General features: G+C 49.2%; 2 protein-coding genes across 2 annotated transcripts in view; one reads left to right on the top strand and one right to left on the bottom strand.

Moving 5' to 3' along the window:
- The window catches only part of LOC139340353 (5-hydroxytryptamine receptor 2A-like), a 21306-nt gene extending 17217 nt beyond the window's left edge, over positions 1-4089 (top strand). Inside the window, exon 3 of the mRNA XM_070976136.1 lies at positions 3005-4089. Within this exon, the coding sequence (XP_070832237.1) occupies positions 3005-3864 (860 nt within the window). The 3' untranslated portion in view covers positions 3865-4089. The remainder of the gene's footprint in view (positions 1-3004) is intronic.
- LOC139340352 (GDP-Man:Man(3)GlcNAc(2)-PP-Dol alpha-1,2-mannosyltransferase-like) overlaps positions 1-20717 on the bottom strand; it is an 82060-nt gene that overhangs the window by 12057 nt on the left and 49286 nt on the right. The window lies entirely within an intron of this gene.

The following is a 20717-nucleotide window of genomic DNA, read 5'->3' as shown; positions in this document are numbered from 1 at the left end:
TCAGATCTGGTGACGTCTGGAGAAAAGCTCGTGATCGTCTGCAGCCAGTCACACATTCAACTGTCTGCTGGGTATGAGGTCAAACCAACGAGGCACGAGTAAAAGGGATCGTCCTCCTCTGTGTGCTTACTGTGCACCTGCACCTGCACCTGCACCTACACCTGCACCTGCACCTGCACCTGCACCTGCACCTACACCTACACCTGCACCTGCACCTGCACCTGCACCTGCACCTGCACCTGCACCTGCACCTGTACCTACACCTGCACCTGCACCTGCACCTGTACCTACACCTGCACAGGCTTTAACTCCACCCATGACCTCCTCCTGAGGAGCTCCTGTCCTTTGCTTTCATACAGGAAGCTCCAGATCAACAGAACTATGTCTAATTCGTTTTTCTAGTGTCTGAACAGTTCAGAGCTCTTCGGTTCTCGTTCCCTGAAGCAGTGACACCCCCCCCCGCACTCGACTCATGGCACAGTCTGAGCTCCCTCGGCCATGAAGCCCATTGGATGCTCTCACTTCCTGTTTGCTGAGTATAAATAAACAGAGTTGATTCTGTGCTGAACTTTGTCCTTTCAGTCTGGTTTCAAATGCTCAGACTGCGACTGCACAGATCTGGTCTGAACAACAGAACTTTTGGTTCAGGTGACTTCACGCTCGAGTGTTTTCATCCTTTTCCTCATTTGATTATTTGAGCCTCTCGCTTTAATCACACACTGAGCTTCGTCCTTCGGCCTTCAGAGGCACGAGCGATGACTGCAGACATCACGGCCTGTTTTGCTGATGCAACATCAGACTGTTTAGCATTCGGAGCCGTTCCTCTGTCGAGCGTGTGATCTGAGAGGAAGTCAGCGGAGGAAAGCGTGATTGGGATTAGCTGTTGTTGGATCGCTGTGTGCATGTTAACTCGCTCGGTGTCACCTCGAGAGGCTTCTTCTGCACATTTCAGTGGTCGCGCGTCGCTGCTCCGCTCACTTAATGGAGAAGTGAAAAGAGATCTGTGAAGACGCACAGGAGCCGCGTGGCCTTCAGGACGCAGAGACGTCCGTGTAGCGGAGCCTCAGACATGTAAGCTTCACCTTTACCTGCAGCGACATCAAAGTGAACCAATCACAATCCTCCAATGATTGAAGTGAGCCAATGATGAGGACTTTTACTTCAGTACATTTTGGGTGCAGGACTTTCATTGGAGTACTCCTTCAAAGCAGTAAGTACACGTTGGTGTACATGAAGAAAGCCGTGGTCTGTGTACTGACATGAACTGAAGCTCTGCACTTACAGTTACATGATGTGATGTCAGCATGGTGGGAAACTGGGAAAACTGGGAAACACTCTGTCAACCAACCAGATTATTTCAGCGCTAGTTTAGATGTTTGGTTTTACAGAGGAAGAGGAGGAAGAGGAGGAGAGGAGGAGGAGGAGGAAGAGGAGGAGAGGAGGAGGAGGAGGAGGAGGAGGAGGAAGAGGAGGAGGAAGAGGAGGAGAGGAGGAGGAGGAGGAGGAGGAGGAGGAGGAGGAAGAGGAGGAGAGGAGGAGGAGGAGGAGTGTGGTGGCCGGCATTGAGTCGAGCCTGCTAATGTTCCTGCAGTGAGCCGCGGTCATGCTCTGATCTGATTGGATGTAACATCAGGATTTACACATTGTTGCACAGAGGAGAGGGGGCGTACACACACACACACACACACACACACACACACACACACACACACACACACACAACAGCACGACAGCATGCTGAGAGCGTGTGTATGTGTGTGTGTGAGAGAACATTCGACATTTCATAATACAGACTGAAATGTTCATGCGTTTCTTCACTAATGTGACACACACACACACACACACACACATACACACACAGACACACACACAGACATGCACACAGAGACACACGCACGCATGCACACACAGAGACACACACACAGACACAGACACACACACACACACACACACACACACAGACACACACACAGACACACACACACACACACACACACACAGACATACACACAGACACCCACACACACACACAGACACACACACACACAGACACGCACACAGAGACACACACGTACACACACACACACACACTCACTCACACACTGTTCTGTTTGTGTTCCAGTGGTTTCAAACCTTCAGTCTGAATCGCTCCAGCTGCTCGATCCCTCAGACCTAAAGACACTTGTCCATCTTTGACACGTCCCTCCTGACACACAGCAGCAGCTTCTGCAGTCTGTCTCCAACCTCCTCCTCCTCCTCTCCTCCTCTCCTCCTCTTCCTCCTCCTCTTCCTCCTCCTCCTCCTCCTCCTCTCCTCCTCTTCCTCCTCCTCTTCCTCCTCCTCCTCCTCCTCCTCTCCTCCTCTTCCTCCTCCTCCTCCTCCTCTTCCTCCTCCTCCTCCTCCTCCTCCTCTCCTCTCCTCTGCTCTATCTCCGTCTCACCTCCCTCCTCTTTATCACGAGCAGGTAATGAGAACATGGCGTGAGGAAGATTGCTCAGTTTATCTGCTCCCACCCAGTCCACGTCGAGGTGGAGCGAGCCGCCGACAGCTCGTCCAAAACTTCCTCTGGACAAGTTGTTATTAGATTTATCAGAATGTGTCTCTGCAGAGAAGCAACAGCAGGAAACTAAATTAGCAGCAGACTTTCACCTGTGAAACCATGCAGGTAAATAAACTGATGCTGGATTCATAGAAAAATACAGTCAGTCAGGCTGAAGGGACCACAGAGACAGACAGAGACAGTTCAGGCTGAGCAGACGCTGATAAAAGCTGCTTGTTATTCACACAGTCAAAAGGTGGAGGCGCTGTTAAGCAACCATTGCTGCAGGTGAAAATCTACCTGAGGTGACTCACGTTGACAGACGAGGTCAAATGTTCAAGTTGTGTTCACGCGTCGTCGTGTACGCAGATGTCTTCGCTCTCTGACATCTCATCAGGTGTTAGCTGTGTCTTATCTCAGAGCGGCTCTAATGTCCTTCTCGTCTTCTGTCCGTCCTCTCTGCAGGGATCTCCATGCCAATTCCTGTGCTGGGACTCAGAGACCACTCCAAGGTCTTCAAAGATGGCAGCTGCCTGCTGACAGATAACAACTTTGTGCTGGTGGGCTCCTTCGTGGCCTTCTTCGTGCCCCTCACCATCATGGTCGTTACCTACTTCCTGACCATCAATGCCCTGCAGAACGAAGCCACCCTCTGCTTAGACCAGCTGGTCCCGCGGCCCAAATGGAGCACGACTTTCACTTTGAGCTTCTTACCGCAAACCTCGCTGTCCTCTGAGAAACTCTTCAGGCGTTCCATAAGCCGCGAGGCCGGCGGCAGAGGCAGCGGCGGCGGCCTGGGTGGAGCTTGTGGGAGCGTCTCCGGCTCGCTGTTCGGACGCCGCACCATGCAGTCCATCAGCAACGAGCAGAAGGCGTCTAAGGTCCTCGGGGTGGTGTTTTTTCTGTTTGTGGTCATGTGGTGCCCGTTTTTCATCACCAACGTGCTGGTGGTGGTGTGCGACCCGGCGGTGTGCGATGCAGGACTGATGGGAGGCCTGCTGAATGTTTTCGTCTGGGTGGGGTACTTGTCCTCCGCGGTGAATCCGTTGGTCTACACGCTGTTTAATAAAACCTACCGGGCAGCGTTCCTGCGCTACGTTCGCTGCCAGTACCAGCCGGAGAAGAAGCCTCTGCAGCTCATACTGGTCAACACCATCCCGCCGCTGGCCTACAGCTCCACCCAGCTGCCCCTGGGAGACATCGGCAAGTTAAGAAATGGAGAGGTGCACCCTAGTGGCAATGTGAAGGACTGCTCTTTACCTGGACAGGAAACAGAGAAGTGTAGTGACAGAAGTCACGGAGACAAAGACGAGAGCTGTGTGTGAGCATCAAGCTGAAATAACACGCCGCTTCAAGGTCGGTCCTGTGCAAGTCACAGATTACACAACTTCTGAGGTCACTTCAAACCCGGAGCGAAGGGTTTGAGGTTTGAAGTCAAAGTGCCAAAGACCAAGTGCCTCCCAGTCAGGACTTACAAACACTGAGCTGAAGTCTGAACCTTTGCACTCCAGAAGATTCTGAGTGCTTTAAAGGGTTCATTCAGCTTCTGATCCAGGTCTGGATCCGCTGGACCACGTCTGAGAGCTCACATCACACCAAAATCAGACTCGATCCACAGGTTACATCTCCGTCAGCCTCAGCGCTGCTCTCCACACTGCCAGCACATGGAAAACATATCGTGTTACCCTCACTCACTCTTTTTAACGACATCGAGGCCTCGGTGAAAACGGTCCTTGTAAATGATGTGAAACGCTCGAAAGTGACAGAATTTATCCGTTTGTGAAAATATTCGTAGATATTTCACATTCTTTCTTCGCGGATGCTCAGAGGCAGTGACCTCAGTTACGCCTTCATTCGCCGGCTCCCCGGCATCCGTCAGGTGGTCTCCACCACCCATTGCACCTTTGGGTGGATCAGCGGGGATTAGACTGGATTTCCTGCCACCTTATCAGATGTTAGAGTCGAGGAGGGAGATCCAGGATGAGCCTGACACAGAGGGACTCTGGACTCTGGTGGGGGTCATAAGATGACGATGTTGCAGAGAGACGGCGTAAATAATCTATATTTGTATTTAGTGCAGATATGTGAATACATGTTTATGATCATTGAGGTTAACATGTTCAGTTGTTCACAGGATGATCATTGTTCTCTGACGCAGGGTTTCCATTGTAAAGGTCACGTTTTCTTTGGGTTCTTGGCAGAAACCTGAGAAGCCTTCTAGAAAGAAACGGTCGAGTGGTCGGTCGTTAGAATACGGTTATCAAAAGGATCTGAAGCTGGACGGCGTGTGAAGGCAGGCTGGATGTGGATGTGTTTTCAGGGTTTGTTCAGGCTGAGCGCAGAGTCAAGTTTAGGAGCTGAGAGACAGATTCTCTGAAGCTGAAGTAAACAGATGCGACGTTTCCTCTCATGAACTCGATTATTTTAACACGTCTGAGCGAGCGAACGCAGGCTGAGGAAAAGAGTCGATTCACCTGAATTAAAGCAGCTGTGGAGGTTCGCCATCAACGCGCTCGAGTGACGTTCAGGTTCAGGGTTTCTCACCTTGAGCGCCAACAGTCCCACCGAGTCCGTTTCCTTCCTCACAGCACGTCTGCAAAGCCTCCGCTAAGACATCGTAAGACACGCTTTGTTCACAGCCTCTTCTTCTTCTCTGCACATGTACGCTCATTGCTATGTTTGTTGGTGCGTTACTGCCACCAAGCGGTCCATCAGTGGAACAGCATGAACGAGTAACAGGATGTGACCCACGCCGCCTGAACGTGCCGTGCAAACAGGGACCCCCTCTGAAAAACGCTGTACCACGGGGGTCTTTAGCATAGCAGCAGAGAGCAGAGATCCTGATACAGAGGACTCAGGGTCACAATCTGATAATAACAGCTTCAGCCAATCAAACACATGCAAGCCGACACGGTGGCTTGGTTAGTTAACTTCAAATCTCCCATAGACTTCACACTGAGATGACCCCCAGCACATCAAATACACTCAGCTGAGGGAGTCGTTGAGAAAACAAATGAAATATCTGACCTTTGGCTGCAGTCGGAGGTGTCGGTGTCTACAGGGAGCGCCGTTCACTGCAGCTCCGCCCTCTGAATCCCGCTCTGCTCCTGCATCCAGTGACCACCGAGAGCATCGAGAAGCAGAGCTGAAAGAAAGTGAAGAACAAGAAAATCCTGCACGAACGCTGATTTTTACTCGTGATGTTGTTAAATAGAATGAAGAGTTTATAATTTTACTAGATAATAACCTTTTTTAAACAGAAAGACGTTTGTTCATTTTTTATACTGTAAATCATTTCAGTGTCAGAACTCTTCGTGTAGCGAGGCGGCTAACATTAGCTCAGGGTGACGGGGGTTGGACAGACAGGAAGCAGGCTGCAGAGGGCTGATGACTGTGCAACGAGGCAGACGAACATCAGCTGCTTCAGCTTTACAGCAACGTGAACATCAACAACGATTTGATCAGCTTCATTTCACCTTCACGTCTACAGATGTCATTTTTCCTCTTAAAAAATCTGAATAAAGAATGTTGAAGCAGACATGACGTGTGGGCAGAGATCCAAACGCTCAGGCGTTCACTGACAGCAGTTTAAATCAGCTGAGCCAATCAGAGTTCAAGGCAGGATTAAGTATGATGATGTCAGTGTCCTGAACCAGGTGTGGGTCACATGTTTGAGGCTAATCACAACTCTTAAATAACGTAGACGTAGTTAATCCTTTGACACGGTGGGAAATGTTCTCTCAGCTGGCTACAGTTATCTTAGCTTAGCTTAGCTTAGCTTAGCTTAGCTTAGCATGAAGACTGGAGACTTGAGTCATGTGAGATGTGACGTGTCAGTCAGTGAGCTTTAGAGCTGCTGGTCATGCTAAGTGAGTCACCCCGTCTCCAGTCTTTATGCTAAGCTAACTGTCTCCACTGTGTAAGTCAGCTGCTTCTAGACATTCTAGCTTCCATCCGCTAAAGGCGACGCTGAGAGGACGGAGACGTCCCATTGGACAGGGACACGATGTCAGACGGTGTCTGACTGAGGTTTTGGATGCTGTCATGTGACGGCTGCTCTTTGTGTTGGAATGATGCGACCTGACCCACACTGACCGGAATGATTATTATTTATATATCAGGATTATTATTATTGCCAAGAAATAAGACTAATAGAGAAGTAAAGGTCACGCCAGAGCTTCAGCATCCGCCTCCTCTGTCATGGCGGTGAAGGACCACCTGCTGCTCCCCCTGGTGGCTCAGTCTGGGCTTTGAAATGGATCCGGACTCTCCAGACCCTCCAGACCCTCCGGACCCTCGGGACCCTCCGGACCCTCCGGACCCCCTCGGATGGTGTGAAGTTCTGCTCATGAACGCCTGAACTCTGAATCAGTGTTTGTTTTGGACTTTGATGTCTGATGGTGACGTTCTTTTGTATGTGAAACAGGTTTTTGTCTCCTCGTTTTCAGTAAAAAGACAAAGTGGAGATGAGGCGTTCTCAGTGTGTCAGAGTTTTATTTCCTCGAGTCTTCAGTGGACGAATAAACGCTCACACGAGGATGACGAGAGAGGAAGGTTTGTTTCTGTGGGAATGGACGATATCCATCTGGATGTTTGAGTCCCTGAACACCAACAACAAACAACAAATCCTCCAAATTAAAAGCCAGAGTACGATGTCGGTTAAGCTCTCAGAGCGACGAGAATAAAAGAATAAAACGATGAAGCTCAGAAGACCGTTGTTGTCATGGTTACAAAAAAATGACTTTAATTACACTCCAGCTCGTTGTTGTTGTTGTTGCTGTTTCTACAGAAAGACTGTTAATCAGTCCAGAACCCCGATTTCAAAATAATCAATCAGGCTGAATCAGAACGTGATCACCTAATCAATCAGACTGTGATCACCTGATCAATCAGAACGTGATCACCTGATCAATCAGACTGTGATCACCTGATCAATCAGAACGTGATCACCTGATCAATCAGACTGTGATCACCTGATCAATCAGAACGTGATCACCTGATCAATCAGACTGTGATCACACTCCAAAAACTCCTGTTTGGATGATTCCACAGGTAAACGGGCTCACTGGTCCCAGGTGAGAGGGTCACCTGCAGTGCGTGCTGAGGCCGTGGCGCTCTGCGTTGAAGGTTGGTATCACAGCAACAAATGAATTTTAGGTTTGATGTCGTTCGATCTCTAAAAACAGATTATTGGTCCGGAGACATGAAGACATGAACTACTCGCTTTTCTGCCCGAATGTCCTCTGTTTATTACAAGATTTTAGAAACAGCAGTTAAATACAGTTAACAATGAATATCAAAACTCTCCCTCGTGCAATCATGTCTCTTTGTGTCAGTGTCCATAGTTTGGTCCATTGTCCCTGCTTCAGGACACATCAGTGTGATCTTCCCTCTCTGCTCACAGCTCCACCACTCTGACCCAAATCCACATCTCTGCTTGTTCAGGTGCATTTTTCCAGCATCTGTGCGAGTCCCATTACTGTTACAGTGCACTTAAATCAGATTGCACCTCACAGGCTCTGTTCATTTACTGAGTAACAACAGTTAACACACTCTGTTCGCTCTGAAACACACCACACAGGGAACATCCATTACCTCAACACACAGGACACGTTTGGTTCACAACTTAAACTTCAGCTTAAAACGTTTCTGCAGTGAACTCATCCAGAACTATTATTACCATCCTGTCAGTAGAAATAACGCCATACAAACCATCTGTCAGGTGTTCAGCACTGAAAATACCGCTGAACACACACTCACAGCGCGACAATCGCCATTTTTTCTATGAATGTCACCGCTCGCAACTCTACACTCAACTCTAAAGTAAATTTAGATTCACGCCCGCTAACACACTAATCACACACTGATCACACACTAATCACACACTGATCACACACTAATCACACACTGATCACACACTGATCACACACTAATCACACACTGATCACACACTAATCACACACTGATCACACACTAATCACACACTGATCACACACTAATCACACACTGATCACACACTAATCACACACTAATCACACACTGATCACACACTGATCACACACTGATCACACACTGATCACACACTGATCACACACTGACACACACTGATCACACACTGATCACACACTGATCACACACTGATCACACACTGACACACACTGATCACACACTGACACACACTGATCACACACTGACACACACTGATCACACACTGACACACACTGATCACACACTGATCACACACTGATCACACACTGATCACACACTGATCACACACTGACACACACTGATCACACACTGATCACACACTGATCACACACTGATCACACACTGACACACACTGATCACACACTGACACACACTGATCACACACTGATCACACACTGATCACACACTGATCACACACTGACACACACTGATCACACACTGATCACACACGGCGACATGAAGTTTAGTTTTAGGAGGTGATTCTCCTTTTTCAGGACTTTCACAGAGTACTGACCTGAAAAACAGATGAATCGATCCGGAGGAATGAAGACCTGAACCACTCGCTTTTCTTCCCAGAGTTTCCTCTGGCGGGAGGACGGAGGTCCCCACCTTAGGACACCGGGGCGCAACTCCACCTGAGCTAACTGGTTCCACCCTTCTGTTCCCGAGACCTTCACCTCTCAGCAAATGTGAAATTAATGACGTGTAGAAATGTTTGTTCTGTTTGTTAAATAATCCTCGCTCGTTACGGGTAACAAGAACAAAGTGCTCAAGAATAATTACAACGATAATGATATCAAATAATAGTTTACAGAAGTGATTACACATTTTGAGTGTACCACATCTGCAGGTGGACCGCTCCCTCCGGGTTGGAGTTCACGTATCTCCTGGTCTTGTTCACAGGTTCAACAGGTGGACTGATCCAGCATCAGCAGCAATATGAGCCTTGAACCAGACCATCACGAGTGGTTCCCCACTCGGTCTGCCTTCAGACCCTCAGCTGTGGGGGTGTCTGTGCAGTGCTGGTCTGTGGGGTTCTGGTCTATGCAGTGCCGGTCTGTGAGGTTTGGTCTGTGGGGTTCTGGTCTGTGGGGTTCTGGTCTGTGCAGTGCCGGTCTGTGAGGTTTGGTCTGTGGGGTTCTGGTCAGTGCGGTGCTGGTCTGTGGGGTTCTGGTCTGTGGGGTTCTGGTCTGTGCAGTGCCGGTCTGTGGGGTTCTGGTCTGTGGGGTTCTGGTCAGTGCGGTGCTGGTCTGTGGGGTTCTGGTCTGTGGGGTTCTGGTCTGTGCAGTGCCGGTCTGTGGGGTTCTGGTCTGTGGGGTTCTGGTCTGTGGGGTTCTGGTCTGTGCAGTGCCGGTCTGTGGGGTTCTGGTCTGTGGGGTTCTTTTCTGTGCAGTGCTGGTCTGTGGGGTTCTGGTCTGTGGGGTTCTGGTCTGTGCAGTGCCGGTCTGTGGGGTTCTGGTCTGTGGGGTTCTTTTCTGTGCAGTGCTGGTCTGTGGGGTTCTGGTCTGTGGGGTTCTGGTCAGTGCGGTGCTGGTCTGTGGGGTTCTGGTCTGTGGGGTTCTTTTCTGTGCAGTGCCGGTCTGTGGGGTTCTGGTCTGTGGGGTTCTGGTCAGTGCGGTGCTGGTCTGTGGGGTTCTGGTCTGTGGGGTTCTGGTCTGTGCAGTGCCGGTCTGTGGGGTTCTGGTCTGTGGGGTTCTGGTCAGTGCGGTGCTGGTCTGTGGGGTTCTGGTCTGTGGGGTTCTGGTCTGTGCAGTGCCGGTCTGTGGGGTTCTGGTCTGTGGGGTTCTGGTCTGTGGGGTTCTGGTCTGTGCAGTGCTGGTCTGTGGGGTTCTGGTCTGTGGGGTTCTGGTCTGTGCGGTGCTGGTCTGTGGTTTATGAACCTCCTCTGTACACAGCACCGTTGTTGTGTTCAGTTCTTTGAAGTCCCTGATCTGAAGCGGGTCCCGGTGGAGACCCCCTGCTTTGATGCAGCCTCAGCAAACACAAACTGAACCGGGTTTCTGGGGCTGTGTTGACTGTATGACTCATGCTTCCATTCATTTGTCTGCTGAGACCCCCCCCCCCCCCCCCATTAATATCATTAATAATTTAGGAGGCCTCGCGTTTGGACGTTTTTCTTCTCTTTCACATTTTTTTTCCCTCCCTGGTTTTTCCTCTCAGTGTGAAAATGTCTGAAGTAAAGAAGACCAGCTCGGTCTGCACCAGTGGACATTGACTGATGTGGATCAGGCTGAGACGTGTCCACACAGTGCGTCCCTCTGTAGGACGAAGGTCTGTTGCTCTTGACTTGTACCCGTTTACACTTGTTCTTCACAGACGGTCTGATGTAAAAACAGGAGACAAATATTCTGCTGGAACAGCGTCTCACAGGTCCAGGAGCTGCTGCTGTCTGATGAGCAGCTGTACGAGAGAGACACAGAGACAGACAGAGACAGACAGAGACAGAGACAGAGAGAGAAAGAGACAGAGACAGAGAGAGAGAGAGAGAGAGAGAGAGAGAGAGACAGAGAGAGACAGAGAGAGACAGAGTGAGAGAGAGAGAGACAGACAGAGACAGAGAGACAGAGAGACAGACAGAGAGACAGTGTCTGATATTGTACTAATCTGATTCGCCCACAGCGCGTACTGTCCAACCATCCAATTTGTCTTTGTGAAGAATTTATCTTTGTCCCATCTGTCTTCTGCTGTTTAAAATAGCACAAGCCAAGAGCACACACACACACACGCATGCGCGCACACACGCACGCGCGCGCACACACACATGCATGCATGCATGCACGCACGCATGCGCACACACACACACACACACACACACACACACACACACACACACACACACACACACACACACACACACACACTCGCACACACACACACTCGCACACACACAGAGTCCCTGTTAATACAAAGATCATCTGTGTGGCTTCTTTATTTCTATCTTTGTGAGGACCAAACTGGGCTAATACCTAAAGAGACATCATAAAGAGCAAGGAGGACGTTTTAAAAGTGAGGACGTTTAAAAGTGAGGACGTTTTAAAAGTGAGGACGTTTAAAAGTGAGGACGTTTTAAAAGTGAGGACATTGATGAAAAGTTAGCTCATTTCTGTTTTAACTGTTGTGTCTTCACTGCGAGGACGGGTCTCTGGGGTTGTGGACAGTCACACCATGTCTCATTTTCTGTTTCTACACGTTTCAAACACAGAGGACAATGAGTGTCTGCAGGAGTTTGTCGAACTCTGCTGAGTTCAGCTAAGTAATGACAAGTACTGTGCTTATTTACTTCTGCTGTTGAGTAATCCGATTACATTTTCAAAGAGTTACAGTAATCGACTTCATCAGAGTAACTTCATGACCTTTGTCCAGCCACGCTGGAAAGACACTGTCAATGCTAACATTAGCATGCTAGCATGCTGCTTAAGTCCAGCTGAGGGTGAATGTCTTCTGCAGGTATTTGGTCACAGTCCACAGTGTTGGACGCATTAACATGTTGACCTGACGGTGGCGCTAAATAATCAGTTATTTCAGTTCATCCTGAGGAGAGCATGAACGTCTGAACCACGTTTACCACAATCAATGTGAAGGTAATACCAACGACAGCCTCATGGAGGTGCTAGAAGAACAGTCTGAGGGTGGAAGTCAGCAGGATTTATCCTCTGGAGAACATGAATGAGGACTGACAGCTGCTAGCACGGCTAACAGCAGGCTAACAGCAGGCTAACACTAGGCTGGCTAACAGCAGGCTAACAGCAGGCTAACACTAGGCTAACACTAGGCTGGCTGACAGCAGGCTAACACTAGGCTAACAACAGGCTAACACTAGGCTAACACTAGGCTGGCTAACAGCAGGCTAACAGCAGGCTAACAGCAGGCTAACACTAGGCTAACAGCAGGCTAACACTAGGCTGGCTAACAGCAGGCTAACAGCAGGCTAACACTAGGCAGTCTAATCGTGTCCGGATGTGTTTCGAACCTAATCAGCTGAGAAGGTTCTGCATTAACGTCTCTCATATAAACCTCCAGCAGCTCCAGCAGCTCCAGCAGCTCCACCCTGTGAGTCCTCCCTGGTGTCCAGCTAATGAAGCTGGGTGCTTGTGTAAAGGACATCATGAAGACTGGGACTTTCTCTGGGTGGGTCATAATCCACCAGCCGCACATCATGAAATGCCAGCCAGCATGAGCGCTTTGATTGGTCCACCTGCTGCTCCACACACACACACACACACACACACACACACACACACACACACACACACACACACACACACACACACACACACACACACACACACCATCATTACCCTTTAAATACACACCTATTTCCTCTTTTTGAGTTTGTTCCATCTGAGCCATAAATTATTCAAACAGACTGAAATATTCTCGCACTGAAGAACAAACACGAGAACCAATCAGCCGGAGAAGAACTTCCACTTCCAGAGAAACAGCAGCTAACTCATGCTAGCCAATGCTAACTCATGCTAGCCAATGCTAACTGAGTAGATGGTCACATGTTAGTCCAAAGTGCAGAAATGAAAAGTGTCCTCTGAGGGACAGTGTACTTCCTGGTTGTTATCTGGAGGAAAAGTTGAGTTTAGTGGTTTCAGTGAGCAGGAGGTAATTAAAGGATTCCTCAAATCCCTCCGGAGAGAGGAGGAGGAGGAGGAGGAGGAGGAGGAGGAGGCAAAAGAGGGGATTAATTACAAATCAGAGAGGAGAAGGAGGAAGAACACAGAGACAAGAGAGAGATGGAGAAATGAGGTCAAGACGTCTTAAAGCAGAAGACATTGCAGCGTCGATCAAACGACGTGTCAGAAAAGCCAAAACACAGACGCGACTCTCTTTGTCGATGACAGGAAGTTGGTGGTTTTGCTGTCAGTCGTCCAACATGGCGGCACGTTGTGTCCACTGACAAAGCCTCTTCTGACAGCCTGACAGGCCGCTAACCGAAGAGTAGTCCTCTCATCTGTCTGCTCACTCTCCTCTTCTTCTTCTGCTGTATTTAGAGCAGACAGCCGCTCGCTCACAGCCTCCACGTGGACGAGCGACGGCGTTTCTCTTTTATTTCCTTCCTCGATCGCAGAGTTTATCAGAAGCTCCTGAAGGTTCAGCGTTGACTCTGAGTGTCTCTGCGTCCTTCAGTGAGGAAGAAGAGTTGACCTAGACAACATGAGGACACAGCCGAGGACAGACACCAGCAGCTGCAGCTCTGCTGGATGTTTCACTGCTTCCTGACTGGACTCACTGTCTTCAGTGATTGGCTGTTCGTCGTGACCTGTGACGCTCTTCGTCGCTCAGAGGAGTTCATCACACCACACGGTCACACACACATCAGTGTTTGTTCACTGCGAACGAGAACGTCAACTGATCTGGATGTTTGTCGTGTTTGGACAGTGAGGACGAATGAGTCTGCAGCCGAGACGTGACACATTAGACTGATCCACGTCACGGATCAGGACTGGATCCCAGCAGATCTCAGTCTGATCCCAGTGTGTCCAATGCGTCCCGCTCAGGTCTGATCCCAGTGTGTCCAATGCGTCCCGCTCAGGTCTGATCCCAGTGTGTCCAATGCGTCCCGCTCAGGTCTGAACTGATCCGTCCTCAGTGAAGTCTGATGTCTGGAAGCAGATCAAGACATTTTTAAGTGTTGATTATCACATTTTAAAATCAGAGCGTCTCTGCATGTGGACGGACGAGCGTCCCCAGAGAAAACTTTTACTTTTATTATCTGAGGAGGAGGAGGAGGAGGAGGAGGAGGAGGAGGAGGAGGACAGACTGACGAGCTTTTATAAAACAAGACGAAAAGACAAAAGAAAGAACTCGACTCACTAAACTGAATCTCTCACGCACACACACACACACACACACACACACACACACACACACACACACACACACACACACACACTCAGTGAGGACATGTTGGACACGTTGGTCTCTACCAGCAGAATAAAAGCAGTTTCTTTGTCTCCTGTTCGACATCAACACTGATTTGTTTCATGCTAACGTTAGCATGCTAACACAACACAGAGGAAGGTGTGCCTCCTTCAGCACAGTGCTGTCAGACATCCAGACAAAGACGAAGTGACAGGAAGGAGGAATTTTCCACCGGCTGCAGAAAGAAAGAAAGAAAGAAAGAAAGAAAGAAAGAAAGAAAGAAAGAAAGAAAGAAAGAAAGAAAGAAAGAAAGAAAGATGCTGAACGTCCTCTGCAGTTTGTCTCTGACAGGCTGCAGACATGATAAATGGAAAGTAATGAGAATTAAAGCGCTCTGATGTCTCTGATGTCTCTGATGTCTCCACTTCGTTAGCACAAGAGACGGAATCCCAACTACGCTGTCGATTAACCTTTATTAACAAGGACGCGCCTCCAGAGACAGAAGTCAGAAAAGACACTGTGAGATCTGCCCTCACACACAAGTTATCATCAGAGGAGGACGGACCGGTGGACGAGGACAGAGGGAGACAGACAGGTGAGCGGAGACTTTTTCCTCACAGGTGGAGCTGTGGACGTTCAGCCTGCTCCTTCCACATGAAGTTAATTATGAAAACACAAAGGACACCTGTGTCCTCTGGGACGTTGCCCACTCCACTTTGTCTTTTTACTGAAAAGGAGGAGACAAAAACCTGTTTCACGTACAAAAGAACGTCCCCATCAGACATCAAAGTCCAAAACAAACACTGATTCAGAGTTCAGGCGTTCATGAGCAGAACTTCACACCATCCGAGGGGGTCTGGAGGGTCCGGAGGGTCCAGATCCATTTCAAAGCCCAGACTGAGCCACCAGGGGGAGCAGCAGGTGGTCCTTCACCGCCATGACAGAGGAGGCGGATGCTGAAGCTCTGGCGTGACCTTTACTTCTCTATTAGTCTTATTTCTTGGCAATAATAATAATCCTGATATATAAATAATAATCATTCCAGTCATGTGATGAAGCAGAAACACGTTCAGACAGAACAAACATTTCTGAGTTTGAGCCAAACGTTTCTCTGATGACGCTCGTCACGAAGCATCAGGACTCAAAGACGTCTGCTCTGCGTCCCTCCCGTCCGCTCTGCGTCCGTCCCGTCTGCTCTGCGTCGTCTTCTTCTTCTCTTCATTCCCATTTCTTCCTCGTGATGTCACAGCCACCGAGGTCTCCACGGTAACAGGCTGCAGGAGCAGCTGCTGTGTCCTGGGGGTGCCGTGGAAACAGCGGTGACAGACCATAATATCATTACATGGAAGGAGACGCACAGAAAGAAAACACACTCGATGAGAGAAAGATTTCAGAGTCCAGACTGAAGGAGGAGCGTTTACACGTTGATGAGGAACATTTCATTCACGTCAGCTTTATCACAGAGCGCATCAGAGGACAAGTGAACGCACCACGAGAAGTTCAAAGTCCGCTTCAGTCAAGAAGCCTCAGAAACTGTCACGTCCAAACTGGACCTTTATGACTCATGCAGGTGTCTCAGACTCACCTGGACTTCCTCTGATGACTCGTGACATCGTGAGCGAATCAGACGCGTTTAAACGCCTGAAATTCTTCAGTTAAAATGAAAGTTTGGTCATTTTGGTTGAAATGATGTGGATTCACCTTTCTGACACAAGTTCAGTGAGATGATACCACCTGTGTGTGTGTGTGTGTGTGTGTGTGTGTGTGTGTGTGTGTGTGTGTGTGTGTGTGTGGCACAGGAGCTGGGGACAGTTAGCCTAGCTTAGCATTTAGACTGGAAGCAGAGGGAAACAGCTAGCCTGACTCACTCTGCAGCTCACTGTCGACTGACACCAGAGGGGTGGAGGCTGTTGGAGCAGCAGTGTGACGGCGTCTCGCGCCGCGACAGAACCAGGACCAGAGCGAGAGACATGTCTTCAACACGGTGTCAGCAGCACAGACAGACCCTCCTGAAGACTCACAGGGTTCACCTGAAAACTGAAGAATTAAAGAGAGAGAAGCTCAATCAGCCACGGCCTCAGCATGCTAACAGCTAGCCCGGCTCACCTGCTCTGTACTGTACTTCAGTGCAAATCTGATGTATTTGTATTGTGTACTGTGTACTGTGGACTGTGTACTGTGTACTGATGTTACTCTGCTTCTGTGCTTCACTGATTTAGCCGACAGCTGCAGCACATTTAGATTCAAACAACAGAAAATCAGCAACACGCAGCAGATACACGATGTTTCATTATTATACTGAGTCAGTTAAATGAGGTCCACCTGCCCGGGAGGAACCAGCAGAGCGTGTCATGAACGCAGCACAGACCTGCAGAGACCTGCACAGACCTGAACCCCCGCAGACCACCACATGATGACGCACTCACATGATAACCCCTGCGGCCAGATGTCAGAGCGATGAGACATGTTACGGCGAGCTGAATCTGGACCTGATGGATCGTGTTCACACCTTCTCATGTTTCACAGGTGGACACAGTGGTCATGTGATCTCAGGTGAGATCTGTGTCGGCTGATGTGTTCAGCTCTGCTGCTCATCCATGACGGAGCCGGTGGCTTTCTGCAGGGCTGGATCGTTTGCTCAGGTCTGCTGGGTCTGTCCATGTTTCACTACAGACTGGGCTCCTTCATCGGGGGGGTCCTGAGGGTCTTCAGCATCACTGTTTTCAACTCGCATCAACAGCGATGAAGTGAATTTCACGTCTGTTTGTACCTTTGCATTCACAGTGTGTCGTCCATGTTTGGTCGGAGGACGCCGTGAACCGTCTGTTCGGCTAACGCTAGCTGGTTAGCTGTGGCGTCAGGCTGATGATCGTTACTGGATGTCCTGTCTACAGGACGGTCTGTGAGGGCTGACCTGAGTCATCTTTATTGCTGCTGTCTTTGTCCAAAAAGTCCTAAAATATTTGATGTTTCAGTCTTTAGTTTTAGTTTTCCCTCAAACTGGACTTTAACTGCAAACGTCTCTTTGCTCCGTGGAGACGCTTCAGCGGCCATTCCTCCTCGACAGTCCGTCCACGGTTTGTCCCCTGCTGGAGCTCAGCCTGCCAGCTGTCAGTCAAAGACAGACACCAGCACACTCCGTCCAATACTGATAGAAAGAAATATTCACAATACATTTAGAAACCATGCTGACATCCTGCCGCTCTGAACGATGAAGAGTTTCCAGTGTTCCAGTGATCCGCTCGCTGTCCTCCTGCTGGTCAGACAGGTGTCAGGTGGGACACCTGCTCGTGAGACAGACGTTTCACTCGTCAGTCTCAGCTCAAACAAAAACAACTTTTTTTTTTTTAGCAAATTCAATTTAAAAGCTGTAAATAATAGAACTCCTGCTCCTTCAGCAACAATTTGTTGCATCAAAGCGTCCGTCTCTGCTCGTCTCTGTCCACTTTAAGGTGTCACAGGGACAAACAGAACGATGCAGCAGAATTCAAAAGAGATCAATCAAAACTAATGAGGACTGATCAATATTCACTGCATGTAGCATCTAACGCTAACCACACCACCCAGTTTCTTACTGAGCTTTGCTGAACACGAGCCCAGCAGCAGGTGGAGGTGGTGAAGCAGGTGGAGGTGGTGCTTTGGCGCCTGGGGCTTAACGGGATTATCATCCTCCTCATCCTCATCATCCTCACTGTCCTCTGAGGGCGGTGGATGAAGCTGCTGAGCACAGACAGAGCAGAGCAGGTTTCGTCTCTGGTTCATTTTATTTTGAAAATCTTTAAAGTCTGTTCACTCTTTTCTATTTTCCTTTTAATTCTTTGAACGAGCAGTTTGTCCACTGAGGGATCAATCAAGTCTTTTCTTTTTTTCATGTCAGTAAATTTAGTAAGACACAGACCTCACGTGTCCCACAGACACTAACTCTAAATCACAGGATGTCTCTGGTGACACTCGTCCACAGTGAGCAGGACTTAAAACATGAATGGTAATCAGCTGTGAGAAGCCTCAGTTCACTTCCTGTGAGCAGCAGACAGCAGACGGACTCAGAGACCAGCTGGTGGACATTTAGCAGCTGAAGAGCAGATATGTCCCTCAGGAGGTGGAGGAGACCAAAACCAGAGCTTAAAGAGAGGGAAGACTGGACGGACGTCCATCAGAGACAGTAACAGGACATGGACCATCATGATGGATGTGCTCAGAGATGTGATGACGTGTCGGCTGCTGATCGCAGGCTTAAATATTAAAGATCATGAGGACACTGAAGACTTGATGAAGGCCTTCATTGGCCTGGTGATCACAGTCCACCTGAGAGGAGCCTGCAGACGCCGCTCAGGGTGAAGAAACCCTCTGTGTGCTTCACACACAAGCACTGAACGTTCAGGACCAAGATCAGCCAATCAGACAGCTCAGCCTGTGATGATGATGGTGATGATGATGATGATGATGATGATGATGATGATGATGATGATGATGATGATGGTGGTGGTGGTGATGATGGTAGTGATGATGATGATGATGATGATGATGATGACGGTGATGATGATGATGATGATGATGATGACGGTGATGATGGTGATGATGATGATGATGATGATGATGATGATGATGATGATGATGATGATGATGATGGTGATGATGATGATGATGATGATGATGATGGTGATGATGATGGTGATGATGATGGTAGTGACGATGATGATGGTGATGATGATGATGATGATGACGATGATGATGATGATGATGATGATGATGATGGTGATGATGATGATGATGATGATGATGATGGTGATGATGACGGTGATGATGATGATGATGATGATGATGATGATGACGGTGATGATGGTGATGATGATGGTGGTGATGATGATGATGATGATGATGATGGTGATGGTGGTGATGATGATGATGATGATGATGATGGTGATGGTGATGGTGATGATGATGATGATGATGATGATAGTAATGATGATGACGATGACGATGATGATGAAGAAGATCTGATACAGCCACAGAGGGGTGTGCTTTAAAAGGCTCTGCCGTGCTGAGAGGTGAGAGAATCCAGCAGGGAAAACAAGGAAAAGGTCATCCGAGAGGGAAGTGAGCTTAATGTCACCTAACAAGCGCCCCAGGGAATTCTGGGAGTGTGAGTTCTATTTGGACGGCGTGCCGCTGTCTGCGGACACACAGAGAAATATTCTAATGGTTTCAGCGTGTGTGGACCCACTCTGACATTATCTGTCCTCCATCAATATGTATGTTGATCACTGACCTTCAGCGGAGTGTCTTATAAAGACAGAGTCCTTATAATGCAGAGACGTGACAGTGTGAGGACAACACAGAGACATCAGTGGACTGTCAAAGTCAACACAGACACAAGATCAACAGTGTGAATAAAGACAAAGCTAAAAGACATCAGAGGTGAGTGTGAGGACAGTGTGGGGACGCGACGCGCTCAGATAAATGCCAATAACTGAAGGACAAACAGCTCGTCCGTGTTTGTCTCAGAGACAATGCAGAGAGAAAAAGACAGGGCTGAGTTTCATTTGGTCTTCCAAAGAGTTCAGGTTTGGACCCCCTCACAGGATATAAGAGAAATGATTACAGCCACTGAACCCCACGTCCACAACATCAGCCGCCATCAATCTGAGGAGCAGGAAGAGGACACACAGACGGACTGAGCGCCGCAGGTTATTATGGTCCAATATCTCATATCAGAGGGACGGGCCGAGAATAGACACAGCTGCATTACACCGGGGAGTGTAGGAGGGGAGGAGAGAGGAGGGGAAGGCGAAGAGGAAAGGGGAGAGGAGAGGAGAGGAGAGGAGAGGAGAGGAGAGGAGAGGAGAGGAGAGGAGAGGAGAGGAGAGGGGGGAGGACAGAGGGGAGAGGAGGGGAGGGGAGGAGAGAAGGTGAGAAAAAGAGGAGGAGAGGAGGGGAGAGGAGGGGGGAGAGAGGAGAGAGGAAGAGAGAGGAGAGGAGAGGAGAGGAGAGGAGAGGAGAGGAGAGGAGAGGAGAGGAGAGGAGAGGAGGGGGGGAGGACAGAGGGGAGAGGAGGGGAGGGGAGGAGAGAAGGTGAGAAAAAGAGGAGGAGAGGAGGGGAGAGGAGAGGGGAGGAGAGAGGAGAGAGGAGGGGAAGGGAGGGGGGAGGGAAGGAGAGAGGAGGGGAGGAGAGGGGAAGAGGAGGGGGAGGAGGGGGGGGGACAGAGGGGAAGAGGAGGGGGAGAGGAAAGAGGAGGGGAGGGGAATATCAATGTGATATTTAGAGAGACATGTGGTCAATGAATACTTTTACTCTGATACTGTAACTGCAGTTTTCTTC

This window comes from Chaetodon trifascialis, chromosome 12 (assembly GCF_039877785.1).
Source record: "Chaetodon trifascialis isolate fChaTrf1 chromosome 12, fChaTrf1.hap1, whole genome shotgun sequence".
In the NCBI taxonomy this organism is placed as follows: domain Eukaryota; kingdom Metazoa; phylum Chordata; class Actinopteri; order Chaetodontiformes; family Chaetodontidae; genus Chaetodon; species Chaetodon trifascialis.
The sequence above is the reverse complement of the archived record's forward strand: the minus strand, read 5'-3'. Positions and strand labels throughout refer to the sequence as shown.